We start from the raw sequence: 19,386 nt of genomic DNA, 5'->3' as shown, positions 1-19,386 counted from the left end.
ATTAAAATCTTTCAGAAAAATCAGTCTTTGATCTAGTTGCTAAAGACAACACTCTCTGTGTGTGAAATTACAGATTCAAAATCCGAACAAGCAGTCTTTTATAGATATTTAAAGCTGAGGATTGTTTTCTATTATTAATTTATTATCTTAAAAATTGCTGGGTGTGGCAATGCATGAAAATGCTCATTATTTTTTTTTAATAATTATAAGAAAATTTAAGTTAATTGATGAATAAGTAAAAGAGGAGGGTTCAAATTAATGTTTTTATTTTTTGTCCACCATAACTCAATTTTTAAAAACGTTAATAAATCAAAATTTAAAAAAATTAAACGTCCAAATAAAATAGTTTTATGTGATCTTTGTTATTTTCTCTATGTGCTCATACAAAAAAGTATCACATTTCGAACTTATTTTTTATGTAAATCAATCATTTGAAAAATCAAATCAATCAAAGTCTAGAAATTATCCTCATTAGTACATTTTTACAAGCTCTTGATGACAATCAAAACAAAGTTGAAATGTTACAATTTTTTACACGTGCATAGATAAAATGATGTATATCATATCCAATGATTTTATTTTGACTTTTAAGTTTTAAATTTTAAGTTTTTAAAGTTCTTAAAAATGGATGCATGATTGAGACATAAAAAATAAAGGTATTTAAACCCCATCTAAGTAAAAATATAATTTTAAAGTATTTCATCCCGAATAACAAAAATTATAAACAATTTCATCATCATGTATAAATTTATTTTCAAAACAATATAAGCACATTTGAAGTACAATTAATTAAGGAAATAATGTAGACAGAGAGGTGCAGTTATCATCAGTTATCACTCGTCTTATAATTAATCTAGCAGCTAACTGATGGATAAATTAAGTGAATAATTACTAAATAAATAATAAATAATGAAATAAATTTTCGAGTTCAATTAAATATATAAGACGAATTATACATTAAGAATATATATATAGATGAGCTATGCTGGGCTATAGAGTAATTGGAGTTTTTATTTTACGTTGGATACGCTTCAAATATTGTGCGGATTGCATCTCAGATCAGCAAAATTTGTCGCTAAAATTTTGCTCCAGTTGCTAGAGGCGTCTACAAGAACGAAAATTTTATTTGATAAGAAAAAATAATTTGTCGAAAATTTTAGTTTAGATTCTTAACCAACAAGAAGATAACAGTAATGTTCCCGTTATAGAGAACGCATAAAGCACTCGAGCGGAGCTTTGCATTCGTCAGATGCTAATATATTCTTGAAAACTTGTAATCTTGTTACCTACATCAACCAAAGAAAACTATATGTTATATTTCCAAAATGCATAAATTGACAGTTAATATTTTGTTCTTGTAAATTAGATAATTTTATGAATTGCTTTTATATTATAAGGTAAGGAAAGTGTACAACATGAGGATTACAACATGAGGATTGTTTATAATCTCGGATCCTTTGTAAAAGAGTTAAAATTGACCAATATTGGAGGCCCATTACCAAGCTTTATAACAAATATCTATATGGAGCTCCAAAGCCTTCTAAAAAACCCAACTTGTCGTTTATTTCAATTCCTTCTCCACCTTAATCTCCTCAGAGCATCTTTTATGAACTTGACGCAACCTTAAATCGATCCCACCGACCAAATTGGTTTTACCATCTTTCATTCTGATAAAAACGAGAAGGGTTTTAAAATCGGACGAAAGTACCACCCTTGATCTACATCTACTCCCCCACTCAACTACTCCCTGCGCCTCATTCTCCTGTCTTTCTCTACTCTCAGTCTCAGCTCACCACCGCCTCATTATCTTCTCCAAACCTCTCACTAATAGTAAGCAACAACGTCAATCAATTACTCTCCCTTTCTATTTCACTATCGCCTCTCTCTCTTACCCCAACTCTCTCCTCTCTTCCTCTTTCTAAGTTGTATACTACAATTCTCTTGCACATGCTCATCAATTGTTTGTGAAAATGTCCCTCAGAGATATTCTCACTTCCAGCACCAGATTTTGATGGTTACGCTTCGTACACTTTTTCTAAACAAGCTTTCAACCTCTTCTTTGAATAATGGTAACAGCTCTGCTCTCCTCTGCCACTTTCTTTAAGCCACTAATTTAACACCTTGATTGATTATGGTCATTTTTTTTATTTTTCCAATCCTCAAATTCTGGGTCCATTATTTGGTACTTCACTTGTAAAATTTAGGAGTCCTCTGACTGTGCACAAGGTGCTTGATAATTGCAGTTGTTAACCCTATAAATTGGTAATTATGAAACTTTGTCTTGTATCTTTTTAGAAAGTTGTGTTAGAGCCTAAATTGTGGAAAATAAGAAGCAAAGGCCCATGCAAAAGGCATCTTTTGCCTTGTCAACTACAAGTGAAGCTGGATTATTTAGGAAGGAAATATTGGTTTAGGTTATGTAACAACAACCAGTTTAGTAATATTGAATACAAAAAATTAAAGAATGAGAACACACTAAGAGTATCATTCTGAGGGATACGTCTAATTTATTTGAAAATTTACTAGTTCATGAGGTAATTAGGGTTCTCATAGTTCTTAGAATTAGTGCATGTTACCTCACAACATATAAACTTGGTTTCAAGGTTACAAGCATAATGGTGACATAATATTATAATGAATCATGAAAAGGCAATTTATTATTCAATCGAGTTACCACTATGCATGCACATTATCTACTGCTGCAGTTTCAATTTCTAAGGTTTAATTTTAGATTTTTTGGGTTTAGTTATCTCCAGCAGGAGTAATTAGTTTATTGGGAAATAAAGAGGCTAGTATTAGATTGTTTATTCGCAAGGTATTTGTCCAATCATGCCAAATCTAGATTTCTCACCTTTTTAGTAGTATAGGAATTATATCTAAGATCCTCAACATAGCAATGACTTGTAAATTGGACAAAAGGCAAACACAAAAATTCCCAAGTAACTACTAAAATCTGGTTCATAAAATCGAAGTTTGTCTGATGCAGACCACTACTAGCTGAATAATTATTACTGGTATAAGAGGATCGAATTCGAACATTAAGTAAATAGGGAGTCCTCTATTTAGCCTTTTGCTACATTTATTATGATACTATGATTTATTATTTATCAAGTTTTGAGTCCCGTGTTGCTTCTTGATTCCTTAGATGACCTGCTCAATGGCCAAATCCCTAATTAGAAAAATTGACCAAAAAGCCCTTTGGGAAGAGCCCAAACTGACCTTCACTGCCCACAATAAAGCACATCTAGTCCAAATAATAAAATATAACGAATGAGTATGACATTGTATAACACAAAAAGGCATCTAGTAGTACCCAGCAGTACATAAGAGTAGCAGCATGGTAGCTGATCTAAATTGAAATGGCACCAACCTGGAAAACTTCGTCTATTTGTGTTTGACTATTTACATTGTGCATCACTATTAAGCAAAGGTGGGCATCACGTATCAGACTGATGCCTATCTAGTACTGTTCTGTTACCTATAGCCTTTGTCATGTTATGCAAAATTTGTTAACAATTATTTCATTTATTTTTCTCAGGGAATGTATTGATTAATTATTAGGACACCATATAGTTGAACAAGGGGGCAACCCATTTTTAGAGGTTACCAACAGCCTCTAGTGAACCATCTCCAAGGGGCAGTTGTGACCATTTTCAATACATGGCCATGGGGATCCGCCAATTGGAACTGGCTGTAAAAGAACATTGTTGGTCGGGCACCCTTACTATTAAAGATACTCTTCAATTTTTTGATCGCTTGTTGGCTGCTAAGGGCCCGGCACCGTCCATCTATTCCTTTAATCATCTGTTTAAGGCCTTAATTCGTATGAAGAACTCAAACAACCATTATGCAACTGTCTTTTCACTCTACAACCGTTTGAGCCAAACTAAAGGAGTCTGACCCTCACCCAATGTCATGACCTATACTATGTTGATTGACTACTGTACTCGCATGAATCAGCCCAGACTTGGGTTGATTTTCTTTGGGCGTTTCATTAGGGAGGGCCAGAGAGCTGATGCTCGCTTCTTCACTCCTATACTCAAGGGCCTTTGTTATGAGAATAGGATTAGTGAGGCTGTTGCCATGGTGTTACATAAAATGCCTAAGCTGCGGTGTGCACCTGACGTGATCTCCTACAGCACTGTTATTGATGGCCTTTGTAAACAAGGTGTAGTTAGTAAAGCATTTAGTTTGTTTGAACGAATGCTTTCAAAGGGTATTGCGCCAGACGTAGTCACATATAGCTCACTGATTAATGGCCTGTGCCAGGAAGGAGAAACTCAGAAGGCAGAAACACTGCTATCCTACATGATTTCTCGAGGAGTTGAACCTGATGTTGTGACCTATAATACTCTAGTGGATGGGTTGTGCAAGAATGGGCTATTGGACAAGGCAGTGGAATTGCTCCAGTCCATGGTTTCTAAAGGGCATGATCCCAATGTTGTGACCTATACTACCTTCATAGATGCACTATGTAAGGAGGGGAAAGCTGAAAAAGCAGAGGAGGTGCTATGTAATATGATTTCGAGAGGAAAAGATCCTAATATTTTTACCTATAATACTCTTATAGATGGGCTTTGCAAGATGAACAAACTAGAAAAGGCAAAGGAGTTGCTGAATGAGATGGTTTCAAAGGGAATATTGTCTGACACCGTGACATACAATATAATTGTGGATGCACTTTGCAAGAGAGGGGAACCTGACAGGGCAGAGAAACTATTGTATGATATGCTTGATCAAGGTGCCACACCTAATGTTATCACATATACTAGTGTTATCAATGGATATTCTAGGCTAGGCTGTTGGAAAGAGTCGATTAGGGTTTTCAAGGATATGATTGATCGAGGCTTTTTGCCAAATGAGATTACTTATGGATCAATGATGGATTCTTTGTGCAAACAAGGACACAGCAAGGAAGCTGAAAAGTTACTTGACTTAATGGTAAGGGGAGGTATAAAAGCAGGTGTTGTGTCATATCGATTTTTACTTCTCGGTTTTGTAAATGATGTCAATATTGATGACGTGATGAATATCTTAGATAGAATTCATCTCAATCATTTAGCACCAGATCTTTTAACATACACTTCCTTGCTGAAAGCATATGCTAAGAAGAGTAAAGTAGATGAGGCTATGTGTGTGCTGAACAAAATGAAGCGAGAAGGGGTGAAACCCGATTTAGCTGCCTCTGCACCAGTATTAGAACTGCTTTTGAAAATGGGACGAGATGATGATGCGAGAGATCTGATGGAGCAGACAAGTGGTAAGACAAATGATTGATGTGCCAAATCAGGTTGAAGTTGGCTTTTTTTAATGTAGATAATCAATTATTATGCTTTGGGCAGCTTGTTGCGCCATTAACTGTAGTTTTTGTACTGCCTTGCTGAATATTTCTCTTATTCTGGATGAATTCTTTATTTTTTTTTCACTGTTATTTTTTGTTATAATTTGTAATGTTTTATTTGCTCATTATGCATTTAGTTTAATTTTCTGTGTGATTTGATTGTTTTATCACTTGCAGTCGTTCTGCATCCAACTTGCTAATCAAGTACTTACCAGGTACAATTAATGTACCAGTACCTAGCAGCTACTCCACTACTGGCCCTTAATCCTCAGCCATATAAAGCTGGTGTTTGGGGAGTCAACTTGCACTAACATTTGAATTCTAATTTCAAATTTTGTACCATGCAAATCTTCCTCAATTTCACAAAGGTTTTAGCAATTAATATCCATTCGTGAAAACTGGGAGACTATTGAAATGGGGAAATGATTGTCCACAAAATTGAAATATCATTTGAAACCATATTAAGCTTTCGTCCTTCATACTTTGCCTCTACCTTGGGTACCAATGTTCTTGTAAGTAGCCTAAATTGAGGCTGAATTATCAATGTTATTGTTAGTTCTGAACTTCTGACTTATATTTTAATTGCAGTTATTTAATCTGTACTCTTCGATTGAAATCATATGGTCCAAGTAGTGATCATGGTTTTCTGAAAAAAAGGGGTTTGGTTATATGGGTACTTTAAAAAGACTGGATATGTCTTTAAAATCATTGTAAATGATTTATCATATCGCTTAATTCTTTTTACTTATTCCATCTTGCATACATATCAATTTCAATGGAAAATTCGCAATCAATTATATGCCTATGAAATGGGAGATTTATTTCAGTTTGATTGGCCCATTTTGCACAATTCTTGACTGGTCTAGACATTTGGTAGAAATTTGAATTCTGAATTTACTGATTGCTTAAAGTGCAATTTGATGAACCCAGCATGGCAGCAACACAAAATAAAGGAATACCGAGCAAAGAAGAGGACATGTTTCTTTTTTAATTGTATCTTGTCACACTGGCAAATACCTAGATATCATGAGAGATTGTGGCCACCATGTCAACGTATTCACTTTCGGGTTTTCAACACTTGCACTCAAAAAACTTTTCCATCTTTGCCAGTACCTAATGCAAGTGGGGGTGGTCTAATGGGCATCAGATCAACCCAGTCGGAGCCGTCCGATTTGCATCAAGATTCATGCTGATCAAGTGTGTACAAATCTTGATGCAAATCGGTTGACTCTGACCAGGCATCAGACAGCCCCCAGTCACGTACTTAATACCTCTCAGTTCTTACCTTTGCATTTAGCTCTGAATATTTTTGGCTTATTTGCAAATAGCACCCAGGTGTATTTACTATTTAGTTACTTTGGCTTATATCAAGCAAGAAATGATTAACATTTTCATAGTAACTCCGGAGTGTGTACATACCCTCCTTATTAGTTTATTATATACTTGGAACCTCCAATGTATATAATACTTTGGCTTGATTTTGTTGCAGCTGGAGCTTAACAAAAGGAAATTCGTGATGTCAATAATTGATGTAATTTCAGAATAAATAAAGATTGGCTGATCTTTTTATTTCAAAATTATCCATTATCTTGAAGTTGACTTGGCCTTCAGCGGACAATACAATGCTGAGTCAATCAAAAAATGGATAGAAATTGCCACATGACAAGTGGTGAAAATTATTATTATTATTATTATTTTTTTGAAAAATAGTGGTATAATTACCAATTTTATAAAAATCAAGCATACTTGATTTGGTAACAAATGCATCTAGAGAATTACAATCAAATGTGAATGAATTGTATGTTGCAATCTAATTTCATTTCAATCGTACGTAAGAACAATGTATAAATAAATGATCAGTACTCTCATGTTGGTCACAAAATGCACAAGTAAGATCTTCTGGTCAACCTTTTTTTACCAAGTTAACCTTAGTTAGAATTTTATCTCGTTAGACGAGCCAAATTTTTTTTTTGATTTTTAAAGGAATGTGAAATTTCCAAATAGTATTATATTCAGAATTTGAAATACCACCATATTTTAACAATTTATAAAAAAATAAACAGTGAAATTATTTTGTTTTATAATTAAGTGAAAAGAAAAAACAGTGAGAAATCCCTCAGCAATTTCTGCTGTTTATGTGAAATGCCTCAGAAAAATAGTATATGTGAAAGACTTTCAGTTTTCTTCTGTTTATCTAATCAGCGAACGGCGAGCCGTCAGCTCGGGCGATATCAACATGGAAAACTGGAAGAGAAGTTTCTGTTTTGGTCCTTAAAAAAGTTTAATATATATTTCTACCGTTTTTGTTTGATTTTTATTAGGGGGAATGCCTCTAATAATATACTAAGCCTCAATTTTTTTTTTTTCACAAACTCTTTCTTACTGCATCTCTAATTCTCTATCATTCATCTCAGAGAAGAAAAAGACAAAATTTGTTGTGAGACACCTCTATCATTCATCTCACATAACTAAAAAAATTAACCACTTGCCCTCAAAAACCGATAAAATATAAGACCGACATTTTTCTTAAACAAACTACAAATATTTTATGCTTTTAATAAAGGATAAAATGGATATTTTATAATTTAAATTGAGTTTTAATATAAAAAACAATATAATGGGTAAATTTGTCAGTGTTTGAAGTTTAGAGGAGGGAATAGATAATTTCAGAATTTAGAGGAAATTCGTAATTTTGATGTTTTTGAGGAATATACGTGAAATTCCCCTAGAAATTGAAAGTTAATTTTAGGAGTGGAGAGATTTAGAAATTAAGATTGGTTTAATTTTATTTAGTGCCATGAAGCTGTTTTTAATTGTTAATGAATTGCTGTTTTTAATTGTTAATGACTACCTGTATGAAGCTCCTCCGTCTTAGTTGATTTTTCTACAATTCATTCCCACCACTAGCTTGCAGAGAGAAAGCAGAGAGGTAGGTAGAAGAAGAGAGGTCTTAGCATACACATACAGGGAAGTGTTTTCTGTATTCACAACAGAGAGAAAGCAGAGCAAGCAGAGCTGCAGTGGGACTACGGATAGAGAGGTACGGCTTTATATATAAACCTCATCTTTACAGTTTTGTTCTGCTAATGAATTTCCCCGGACATTATTAATTTCAGGGTAAATTTGTCATCAAATTAGTTCTTCTAACATATTAATTACCATAAGAAAGTAATTACAAGCATAGTAGGAAATATCGGCCAATACCGATATGGATCGGCCGAGTCCGATCCGATCCTGAGCCGATACTCCGATCTCTTATCGGTATCGGCTAGGACCGATCCCGATCCCGATACCGATAATTCCTACTATGATTGCAAGTTCTTTTTATAGCCAATTCACTCATATTCTTTTTTTATGTTAAAACTTTAGATTTATATCCATTTTTATTCTACTAATTCCTTTGTAACTGTCTTTTCTGTAATGAGAAATTGAACAATTAATTTGGTGCAAATTGCAGTTACTTGGCAGTTTGCAACTCGGAAAGCACAAATTCTACAGCATAATTTCATATGGCTTCAAAAGGGCTTTGCCATGGGAACTCCCAAGAAGAAGGGAATTATGTCCAACATACACCGAATGCACCACAAGCTGTTTTTGACTGTTACCAGACAAGACCACCAACTTTTTCGAATCACAACATAAACCAGAATGTCACACCAGAATGCCAAGAGGTTTGCGATCTCACGTCCAATGCAGTAATCAACTACATAGGCCAAATTCTGTTAGAAGAAGATATAAATGATGATATAAACCTATATCAAGAAGAGGCAGCTATTCGAGAAACTGAGAAATCATTCTATGATCTCCTTGGAAAAGAGTACACTCTTTCACCTACCTTGATCGAATTCCATCCTTAAAATTGATAACACTATAAGTATTGGTTCCAGTAATACTATTAAAAGTGTTTCAGAAAATGATGTGCCAACACACAGTAATTTGAGATCCCTCTTGACCAGTGATGAAAGTATATCTTCTTTATTTATGGAGAACTTTCCGGCCACGCAAGTCCAAAAGGGTGCTGAAGAAGCAAGGAAGTTTCTTCCAGCAGTTGAAAAGTTGTTTGTTGGTTTAGAGCCAAATACAATTGACTTTCATGAAGAACTCCAAACAAACTACGTCAGCGAGAACAAATACGCATGTTACGAGACCTATACAAAAAGGAGTACTCTTAATGGTAGAGAATCAGATCTATCAGAGGGGCGAGCTTGCAAACAACAAGCAGTTTCCTCAAATGAGCCGGCGAGAAATGAGAACTTGGATCAATTTCTCCTTTCCCACGGTAGTGAATATGAGAAAGAGGTAATCTCCATACGTGAAATTGTGAAACAAGAAATGAAAAATGAGTCACTGGAGCGTCAGGTGGACATAAGAACTAAGAAGGCATTAGGAAAGGTGGAAATTGGAGATGGCATGGTGAATCTTTGTTCTCTCCTAATGCACTGTTCTGAAGCAGTTTCTGCTGATGATTACAACAAGGCCTCTGAACTCATCAAGCAAATAAGGAAACACGCATCCCCTAGGGGAGACTGCGACCAACGTTTGGCATATTATGTGGTGAATGCACTCGAGGCACGCTTAGTTGGTACGGGAAGTGACATCTACCATGAACTATTGTCAAGTCAAGGAAATGTGACCGAGTTTTTGAAGGCATTCCGAGTTTATCATGCAATTTGCCCATTTTTTAGGGCATCATATTACTTTTCTAACCAAACAATCCTTAACGTCTCAAAAAATGCCACAAAGGTTCACATAATTGACTTCGGAATCCACATGGGATTCTTATGGGCATCTTTGTTTGAACGTCTCTTGAGCTTAGGAAGTACGCCGCCTAAAATCCGTATAACTGGAATAGAATTTCCGGAAAAGGGATTTCGCCCAGGCAAACTAGTTGAAGAGACAGGAAGGCGGTTGTCAGAATATGCTCAGAGGTTTAATATCCGTCTCAAGTATCAAGGTATAGCATCCACATGGGAGAACATTAGAATAGAAGATCTTAAAATTGAGAAAGATGAGATTTTAGTAGTAAATTGCTTGTATCAACTTGAAAAGCTTGCTGATGAGACAATTTCCATGAGCTGCTCTCGGGATAAAGTTCTAAGCATCATAAGGGAGATCAAACCACGTGTTTTTATTCATGGGATTGTTAATGGCTCATATAGTACGCCGCTCTATACAACCCGATTTAAGGAAGTTTTGTCCAAGTTCTCTTCAGTTTTGGATATTTTTGAGTCAAATATGCCTCGAGAGAGTGAGGTGAGGCTCCATATAGAAAGAAATTTTGCGAGTCCGAACGCAATTAATGCAATAGCTTGTGAGGGTTCTGAGAGAGTGGATAGGCCTGAGACGTATAGGCAGTGGCAAGCTAGGAATCTTCGGGCCGGTTTTGTGCAGTTGCCGGTGGATTCACTGATCAAGAAAAAGATAAAGAGAACAGTGAGAGAGCTCTACCACAAGGACTTTTTTATTGAAGAAGATAACAAATGGCTTCTATTGGGATGGAAAGGAACAGTCATATTTGGGTTGTCCACATGGATCTCAAATGAGGATGAGAGCGTTCATTGCCAGACTAAATAGTACGGGCATGCATGATAAACTTAATTAGCTATAGTTTGTGAATGGTTTTGATGTATCATTTTAAGCATTTTATTTATTTTTCACTAATAATTTGAAAAATGGAGCTTGTATAAGTCTACACGAATTGTTCCAAAGTTTCTGGATTGGTGTACTTTTAATTGATATCCATATTTTATTTAGTATTTTTTATTTTTTTGTAAGTCTACACGAAATGTTCCAAAATTTCAAAGAAATTAGGAACAATATTTCAAAAGAGCTTCATAATTAAAATAGCACAAATTTATCTGTGTGACGTGCTCATCAGCAACTAGATGAAATGTACGTAGCGAGACTCTGGATTCCCAATCCATGTGACCGATGCATTTCTCTTATGGCCTTCACCGGTATTCAAAGGTCTAATCCTAATTATAACCTGTACATGATCTTCGTTCTTATCAGAATTAAACTGCGAATAAAATTGTTGGAAATTGATGAGCTATATATGTAAGAAAGGTGTAATTGAGGAGTTGTTGGGATGTGTACATGATATGATTGTAAATGGTTGTTAGGAAGATTTTTGTTAAAACTTAATTTAAAACAGTTTTGTTGGGTTCTTAAACAATCTACCTAAAAAACAGGTTATTCAATTTATCATTTTCCACAAACTTTTTTAGTATTAATGGAATGCTAAAAAAGTAAAAATAAATCAACCTAATTTAATAGAAGAGTGCGAGAGTAGTCACGGCACGTTTGTCGGTTATATGCCGTGACTCGCGTGCCCCATGCCGTGACCGTTTTAGAAAATTTGACACGGCATGCAAAATATTTAGTCACAACACTGCACGACACGTGTTCCCGCGAGTTACGTGTAATTAGAACCGTTAGATCTTGATCAAATGGTGAATCTTGAATAAATTAACTGGTCACGTTTAGTCACGACACGTTTAGGCACGACATGACTCATGCGGCATGACCATTCGTGTGCCATGACCACCCCTTGACATTTCCATTACGACATGGCACGTGAAAAAATAACTTAGTCACAACACAGCACGAGATCAAAATCACGGCATGTTAATCACGATACGGCATGGCACAACACGTTTTTTACACTAGTAGGCAGCTAGATTAAATACAACAAACAAACTAATAAATGCACAGCAATTATAAGACTTACCGTCATACAGCTGTGTGTTTCATGAACGCAAGTCCAAGAGTACACAGGTCTAGGTCTAGCATGTAAGTCTAAGCCCTTAATTTAGGAAATAAATCTGCTACCATCCTAGCTAAGGGATTGTAGGGTCCCTACAATTCCAAATCCAACCTTTCATTTATTTTGAAATTCGCATATACAAATTAATTTCTATAGACATTCATACAATCTAAAAAATGAAAAGTTGTTGATTTGGAATTGTAGAAACCCTAGTTTAAAGCCATAGTAGCGCCTAGTTTGAAGTTCATGCAAACTGTACTGCATGCTAGCATCTATATTAACCCAAAAAGGAATCTTTTGAATTAATGTATATGAATTGTCCGATTTACTTTAAGATTCGTACAAACTAAATCTACATTAATATTAAAAGAGACAAATTGATTTCATTTGAAATTAGACGCCGAGTTGCATTCATTCAAAATATGCTTCTTCTTTTTTTAATTAATATAGATGATGCAGACTCGAAGGAATTGTAGTCCATATCCTATGAGGTAATAAAATATATATTTTTTTAGATCCAAACCGTCTGATCAGAATTTGGGTTAACTAAATTCGAGGTAAAATGTATGGAGCCTCTTTAATATTTGTGTGAATTCTGATCGGATCGTTTGGATTTAAATAGAAATAGTATGCTACCTTAGGTGTTATGTATTCAAGAAATTGAGGGTGGTCTAATCGATGAGCACAAGACCAAATTTGATTTGATTTTCGATCGAAGTTGTCCGATTCACGTTAAGATTCATGCTGATTAAGTTTGCATGAATCTTAACACGGATCAGATAGTTATGATTGAACATCAAACCGAATTTAAGCTAGGCCTATCGGGATGCCCTCCACTCATAGAATTTTTTTTATAAACCACAATTAAAAAAAAAAGATTTTTATGAAACCAACATGATTACTTTTTTTTCACAAAAAAAAAAACATAAGAACTGAACGCTATTTCGGTCGCAATTTTTTTTTCTGGACCGAAATGGTAATTCGGTCCGAGATATTTTCACAATTTTTTAACGTTTTTTTTTCTTCTGAAATTTGTGAAAATGACTCGAACCGAATTGTCATTTCGGTTCCAAAAAAAAAATGGAACCGAAATGACATCTCGGTTCTTATGATTTTTGTAAAAAACAAAACAATCAAGTTGGTTTAGTAAAATCTATTTTTTTATTTATTATTTCTAAAAAAAAATCCCACTCTTATGGGTGGAGCTTCGATTTTGAATTAATTGAGGAGTCAAAATAATCAGCCAAGCGGCAATTATACAAAGACACGTGCTAGTTTGGAAAAGGGTTGAAAAAGATTACTTAAAGCGATAAAGTGTAATGATTTTGCAAGCTTGAGAAAAGAAGTCCGTAGAAAATAATTACACGCTAGTTGAATTCTACGATTCCATCTTAAGAAGAAGTGCTGAAAATAAATAATTAATTAGAGATCAATTACATTTTAATGTCCCTTTAAATTCCGTAGCATAAAAATAGATACCATATAGAAAATTAAAATCATATAAAAAAATCAATAAATTTTAGTTTCTTCTCTCTCAAAATTCAGCAAACTTCAATATATATGCTAAAAAATTTCACACTAGGGCAAGTTCGGGCCTACGACATATTCTTCTATTCTATATTATATAAGTTATGTTTTATTTGATATTTCTCATAAGTGTTTTACTATTTTAAAAAAATACTCTTTTTTTTTATTTGAATGTGGTTAGAGGCTTATGATGATGTTTTGCTATTTTATTTGTAAAAATCTTTTAATTTTTAAACAATACTAAAACTTATATCGATTTCACTCTAATACTAATAATCATATGAAATTTAAAAATAATGTGACATAATTAAGTTTCTGTGCATCTTTTTATTGTTACAGACATGTAAATTGCAAAATAAAAAAAGTTATATTGTTATAATTGATGTATTTTTTTTCCAATTTTTAGATATGCGAAATCTCAAATTATTCAGTTGGTATTATGGAGATAATGTATTTAATAGGGTAAAGAAGTTTATTTTTATTTTTTATTATGTACATTCTAAGATAAAAGTAAATAAGATTGTCTGTATTTATTATTATTATAGTCTAGAATCACATGATCTTTCTTAAAATAGCACATACACAAACAATTTTTATCTTTGTAACGTCCAAAGATAAAAAAAAAATGAATTTTTAAATTAATATATTTTATATCTCCACAACATATGCATTTATAAAATAATTTAATAGATGAAACAGTAGGAGAGTTCACAGTCAAACTCATAGAAAAAGAATGCACCACAAACAAAACAAGATAGTGGTGTGACTGCTTAAATGTTAATACACAGAGAAAATAATTACTTGGGTTACCAATTCTGTTTTAACCTGAACTTTTCAACAAGATTTAATTAGCTATAAACTAAAATTTTCGACAAATTAATTTTTTTTTTATCTAATAGCTATTTGCAGATGAAAATTTAAATCTAAACAAATTATAACTAAATTAAAATTTTCAAAAGATTTGAAACCATAAATCCAATGAAAATTGAAAATTGAAACTTTTCGGTTATAAAGAATAAAATTTGGATTTAAGAGAGGAAAGTAACAACCCGGCTACACGAACGACCACATAGTGCCATCCTCAAATCCTTTCTTCCTTTCTTTTGTATCTCACTTACAATATGACCCCACCCCAAATTAATCTTTCCTTTATTTTCTCTCTCACAGTCTCACTTACCAGCGGACCCCACCCATTATTGCTTCTCTCACAGTCTCACTTACCAGCGGACCCAACCCATTATTGCTTCTCTCACAGTCTCACTTACCAGCGGACCCCACTGAAGTCGAATTGAATTTGGTGGTTCAAATCCGCGCACTTACTAGTTACCAAGGAGAAAGGAGATGTCGGAAGGATTGAGAGAAACTTACCAATTATTGTGAGTGAATATGACTAGAATGCATAGTTGACAATTATTAAGTAAAATCAAAATATTAATTTTATGGCAAACTGACGGCAATATTCATCAAAATTTCAAACTAAATATATTGCATGACAAATTGTATATCAAATTCAAACAGACTTGAAATGCATTTGATTATCAATTAAATTAAATGTGACAAAATCAAATTGTTAAGTTTTTAAATTGCTTGATGGATGATGAAAAAACAATTTTATATAAATTGGACATGATACAAGCAATAATTCTATTTTTTTTTCTAAGACTGGGCAAGTTTTAGATCATTCTAAGTGATATTTTATATGAATAGGATAATTCTAGTATACATCCAATTTAGTTGTTCATTTATAAATATTATTCAAATATAAAAAAAAATTATGAGGATAAATATTTTTCTTTGTAATCATGTAATAAATATAAAGTGAAAGACAAATATTTTTCTTTTTCTATTTAAAATTCGGCCAATCCAAAATTTTACATTTTAATAAAGGAAAATGCCAATATGCTATGACTAGCATAGAGGACCTCCGTGCAATGACTCAATATTTGAATTTTTAAAATCTTAACGGTCGATCTGAACCGTTCAACATGATCTCCATATGAATATGTACTTGCTTACCAAATTTTATATTTTTTTAGATAGGTAGAAAATCACTTGATCTGAAAATTCTACACCATTCAGATCAAGTGATTTTCTACAGATCAAGTGATTTTCTACATATCTCAAATATTGAGTCATTGCACGGAGGCCTTCTATAAACATATGCAAGTAATCAAACTTTCATGCCAAAATTTGGAGGCTGACATGTGGGTCCGTCCAAGCGTTGAGCAGGACTGGCCCTGACCTAGGGTACCCAGGGTGATGGCTCCAGAAAGCCAGGGGGGCCCAAAAGAAACTTTCTAGCTTCTCCCCGCCTCCTTTGTGAAACGAGAAAAAAAAAAAAAACCAACTCCCGCCTTGTGAAAGTGAAACGAGAAAAAAAGAAAATTAAACTTTAGTTTTGTTAGCAAATATCAAATTTCTTTTGTTTCTACAGCGAATATCAAACTTTTGCCAATTTTTGCCAATTTTGTTTCTACAGCAAATATCAAGGTAACTCAAAAAACCTAACTTAGCATAGCTTTTGACACTTTTTTATTATCAAATTTTGTTTGTACAGTGAATATAAAAAAATGGCAAAAAAATGTAACTTAGCGTTTGCCATTTTTTTTAAGTCATAGTTCGATTCAAGTTAGCACAGCAGCAACGACTCAGCGACACAGCGACTTTGTCTCATTACCTAGGTTCAATCCTTTTATTATTTTGTTTATCAAGAAGCAAGAAGCATGATGTGAGTATATTAATCATTGACTCATTATATATGTTTTATTTTGAGGAGTATTGGTTTTATGTCCCTCTATTTTGTATGATCTAATGATATATTAATAAAAATTGTGTATATTAAGAGTTCAAATTTTTGTCTCGTCCCGAGCCCCAGAATTTTCAGAACCGGCCCTGGCATTGAGATTTGTTCAAGTAAATGTAAAATGTTGAGATCTTTATCAGACGGTGAAGACAGGAAAACTGAGTAGCTATTAAGAATATCTAGTATTAAAAAAAGGAAATCTATATATAATTTATTGAATGTTAAAACTCTAATTGATAATACCTAGTAGCTGTACTCTGTATTTGACATTCAAGTTGTATATACTTGTATATATATCGTGTTGCAATATATAGTGCAATTGAACTTGTTAATTACGATATTAGGGCGTGTTCGGCCAGATCACTATTCACGTGGGAAAAATAAAATTCAGTTCAACTGAATTTTTTTTTTCCCACGGGAACAGTGTTTTTCAGTTCAAATCCCGTGCCCGCGCCCATTCCCATTTGTCGGCCGAACACGCCCTTAATTGGTTATTACCTTTTCTTTTCTTTTTTGCACAGTGCACAAAAAGGCAAATATACCCTTCTTAATATATAAAAAAAAATATATCTTGCAAACATAGATCATCTCTAAAATGTAAAACCCTACCATGATAGCTCTCATATGCGCTAGGAACAAAACAATCTAGATATATCTGGTGGTCCAATTCATGAAGAAACTTCAAATTTACATTGACGTTGTATAGGATTTAAAAAGAAAAGGACGTAAAGTGTTACTTTAGATTTTTTTTTTTTTAAAATGTATTTTTGAGGGGGCTGCTATTTATTTTTTCATAAAATGATTAAAATTTACACTCAAGTTTAAGTGGATGATGTCTTACTGTATATCTATTTAGGCGCTGGCTAAAATAAATTTGAGAGATATAATATTTTATTATTTTTTCATTCATAAAAAGAGTATTTTAATTATTCTAGTTCACATATATATAAAGATTAATGAATGAGCATATTACACAGCTTGCATTGTGGACCTATGTATTCATTTTTTAAGTTCAAACAATCAATACGAACTATTCAATATAATTTTCATATGAAAAATATATTTGCAAACCAAATTTTATATAATTTTTAAATTTTATTTCTGCTTTTTTAGATAGGTAGAAATTCACTTGATTTGAAAATTCCGGACCATCAAATAGTAATGATTTTCTAAAAGAAATAATAAAGAAATTATAAAAAAATATAAAATTTTCATATGAAGATTGTGTTTAATGATTTAGATTCATCGTCTGCACTTTGAAAATAGATATATAAAAAGAAAAACTATCTTTAGAGTATCAAATTTCAAAAATAAAAATTCATAAACTATGTGTGTGTTGAAAATTGAGATACGTAAATAAATATTTTGACAAAAGAAATTAATAACCGGATGCAATCAAAATTTCAGCCAAAAACAAAAAGAAGATAATGGTCTCCTGCGCAGATCGAAAGTAAAGACACCAAATTGTCGCATCTTCGACCCCTTGAATCCCAGACACAGATCAGATTGTTGCTTGGTTGTTTCAAAATCGGACCAAATTACCCCTCTGCTTCTCCCCCACTGAATGCCACACCGCCGCCACATTCTCTATTCCAAACCTCTCACTAATACTCTCCCTTTCTATTTCACTACTCACTAATCATATTTCACCATCTCCTCTCTCTCTCTCTCTCTCTCTCTCTCTGTCTCTTACCCGACCTCTCCTCTCTTCCTTTTTCTAAGTGGTATAATACAATTCTCTTGCACATGCACATCAACTGTTTGTGAAAATGTCTCTCAGAGATATTCTCACTACCAGCAGCAGATTTTGACGGCTACGCTTCGTACACGTTCTCTAAACAAGGTTTCAACCTCTTCTCTGAACAATGGTAACAGCTCTGCTCTCCCCTGCCACTTCCTTTAAGCCAGTAATTTAGCACATTGATTGATTTTGGTGATTTTTCACTAAGAGTATCATTCTGAGGGATACGTCTAATTTATTTGAATATTTACTAGTTTTTGAGGTAATTAGGGTTCTCATAGTTCTTAGGATTAGTGCATGTTACCTCACAACATCTAAACTTGGTTTGAAAGTTACAAGCATAATGGTGACATAATATTATAATGAATCATGAAAAGGCAATTCACTATTTGATCAAGTATTTACTTGAGCATAATATCTTTATGAGCAGGTTACAGTACCAGTTGAAATCAAAGACTCAAATATCAGTTTATTTTGCAATTGAGCTGATCAAGTTTGGTACTGGCATGTTCTGGTTACCACTGTGCATGCACATTATCTACTGCTACAGTTTTGTAAGGTTAAGTTCAATTTTAGATTTCTTTGGTTTAGTTATCCCCAGCTGGAGAAATTAGTTTATTGGGAAATAAAGAGGCTGGTATTAGATTGTTTATTCGTAAGGTATTTGTCCAATCATACCAAATCTGGATTTCTCACCTTTTTAGTACGGTATAGGAATTATATCTAAGATCCTCAACATAGCAATGACTTGTAAATTGGACAAAAGGCAAACACAAAAAGTCCAAAGTAACTACTAAAATCTGGTTCATAAAATCGAAGTTTGTCTGATGCAGACCACTACTAGCTGAATAATTACTGGTATAAGAGGATTGAATTCGAACATTAATTAAGTAAATAGGGAGTCCTCTATTTAGCCTTTTGCTACATTTATTATGATACTATGATTTATTATTTATCAAGTTTTGAGACCCATGTTGCTTGATTCCTTAGATGACCTGCTCAATGACCAAATCCCTAATTAGAAAAATTGACCAAACAGCCCTTTGGGAAGAGCCCAAATTGACCTTCACTGCCCACCATAAAGCACATCTAGTCCAAATAAGAAAATATAACGAATGAGTATGACATTGTATAACACAAAAAGGCATCTGTTAGTACCCAGCAGTACATGAGTACCAGCATGGTAGCTGATCTAAATTGAAATGGTA

The 19,386-nt window shown here is 33.6% G+C and overlaps 2 protein-coding genes across 2 annotated transcripts in view; both read left to right on the top strand.

Moving 5' to 3' along the window:
- The window catches only part of LOC144548530 (uncharacterized), a 99,880-nt gene that overhangs the window by 26,887 nt on the left and 53,607 nt on the right, over window positions 1-19,386 (top strand). The gene's annotated exons all lie outside the window — the stretch shown is intronic.
- LOC144548537 (uncharacterized) lies at window positions 1,712-5,466 on the top strand. Its single transcript, XM_078297238.1, has 2 exons — window positions 1,712-2,069; window positions 3,539-5,466. Exon 2 carries the CDS (start codon window positions 3,916-3,918, stop codon window positions 5,275-5,277), a length of 1,362 nt encoding a protein of 453 aa, XP_078153364.1. The 5' UTR covers window positions 1,712-2,069; window positions 3,539-3,915; the 3' UTR covers window positions 5,278-5,466.

The sequence above is a fragment of the Carex rostrata genome, chromosome 33 (assembly GCF_964058835.1).
Source record: "Carex rostrata chromosome 33, lpCarRost1.2, whole genome shotgun sequence".
In the NCBI taxonomy this organism is placed as follows: domain Eukaryota; kingdom Viridiplantae; phylum Streptophyta; class Magnoliopsida; order Poales; family Cyperaceae; genus Carex; species Carex rostrata.
The sequence above is the reverse complement of the archived record's forward strand: the minus strand, read 5'-3'. Positions and strand labels throughout refer to the sequence as shown.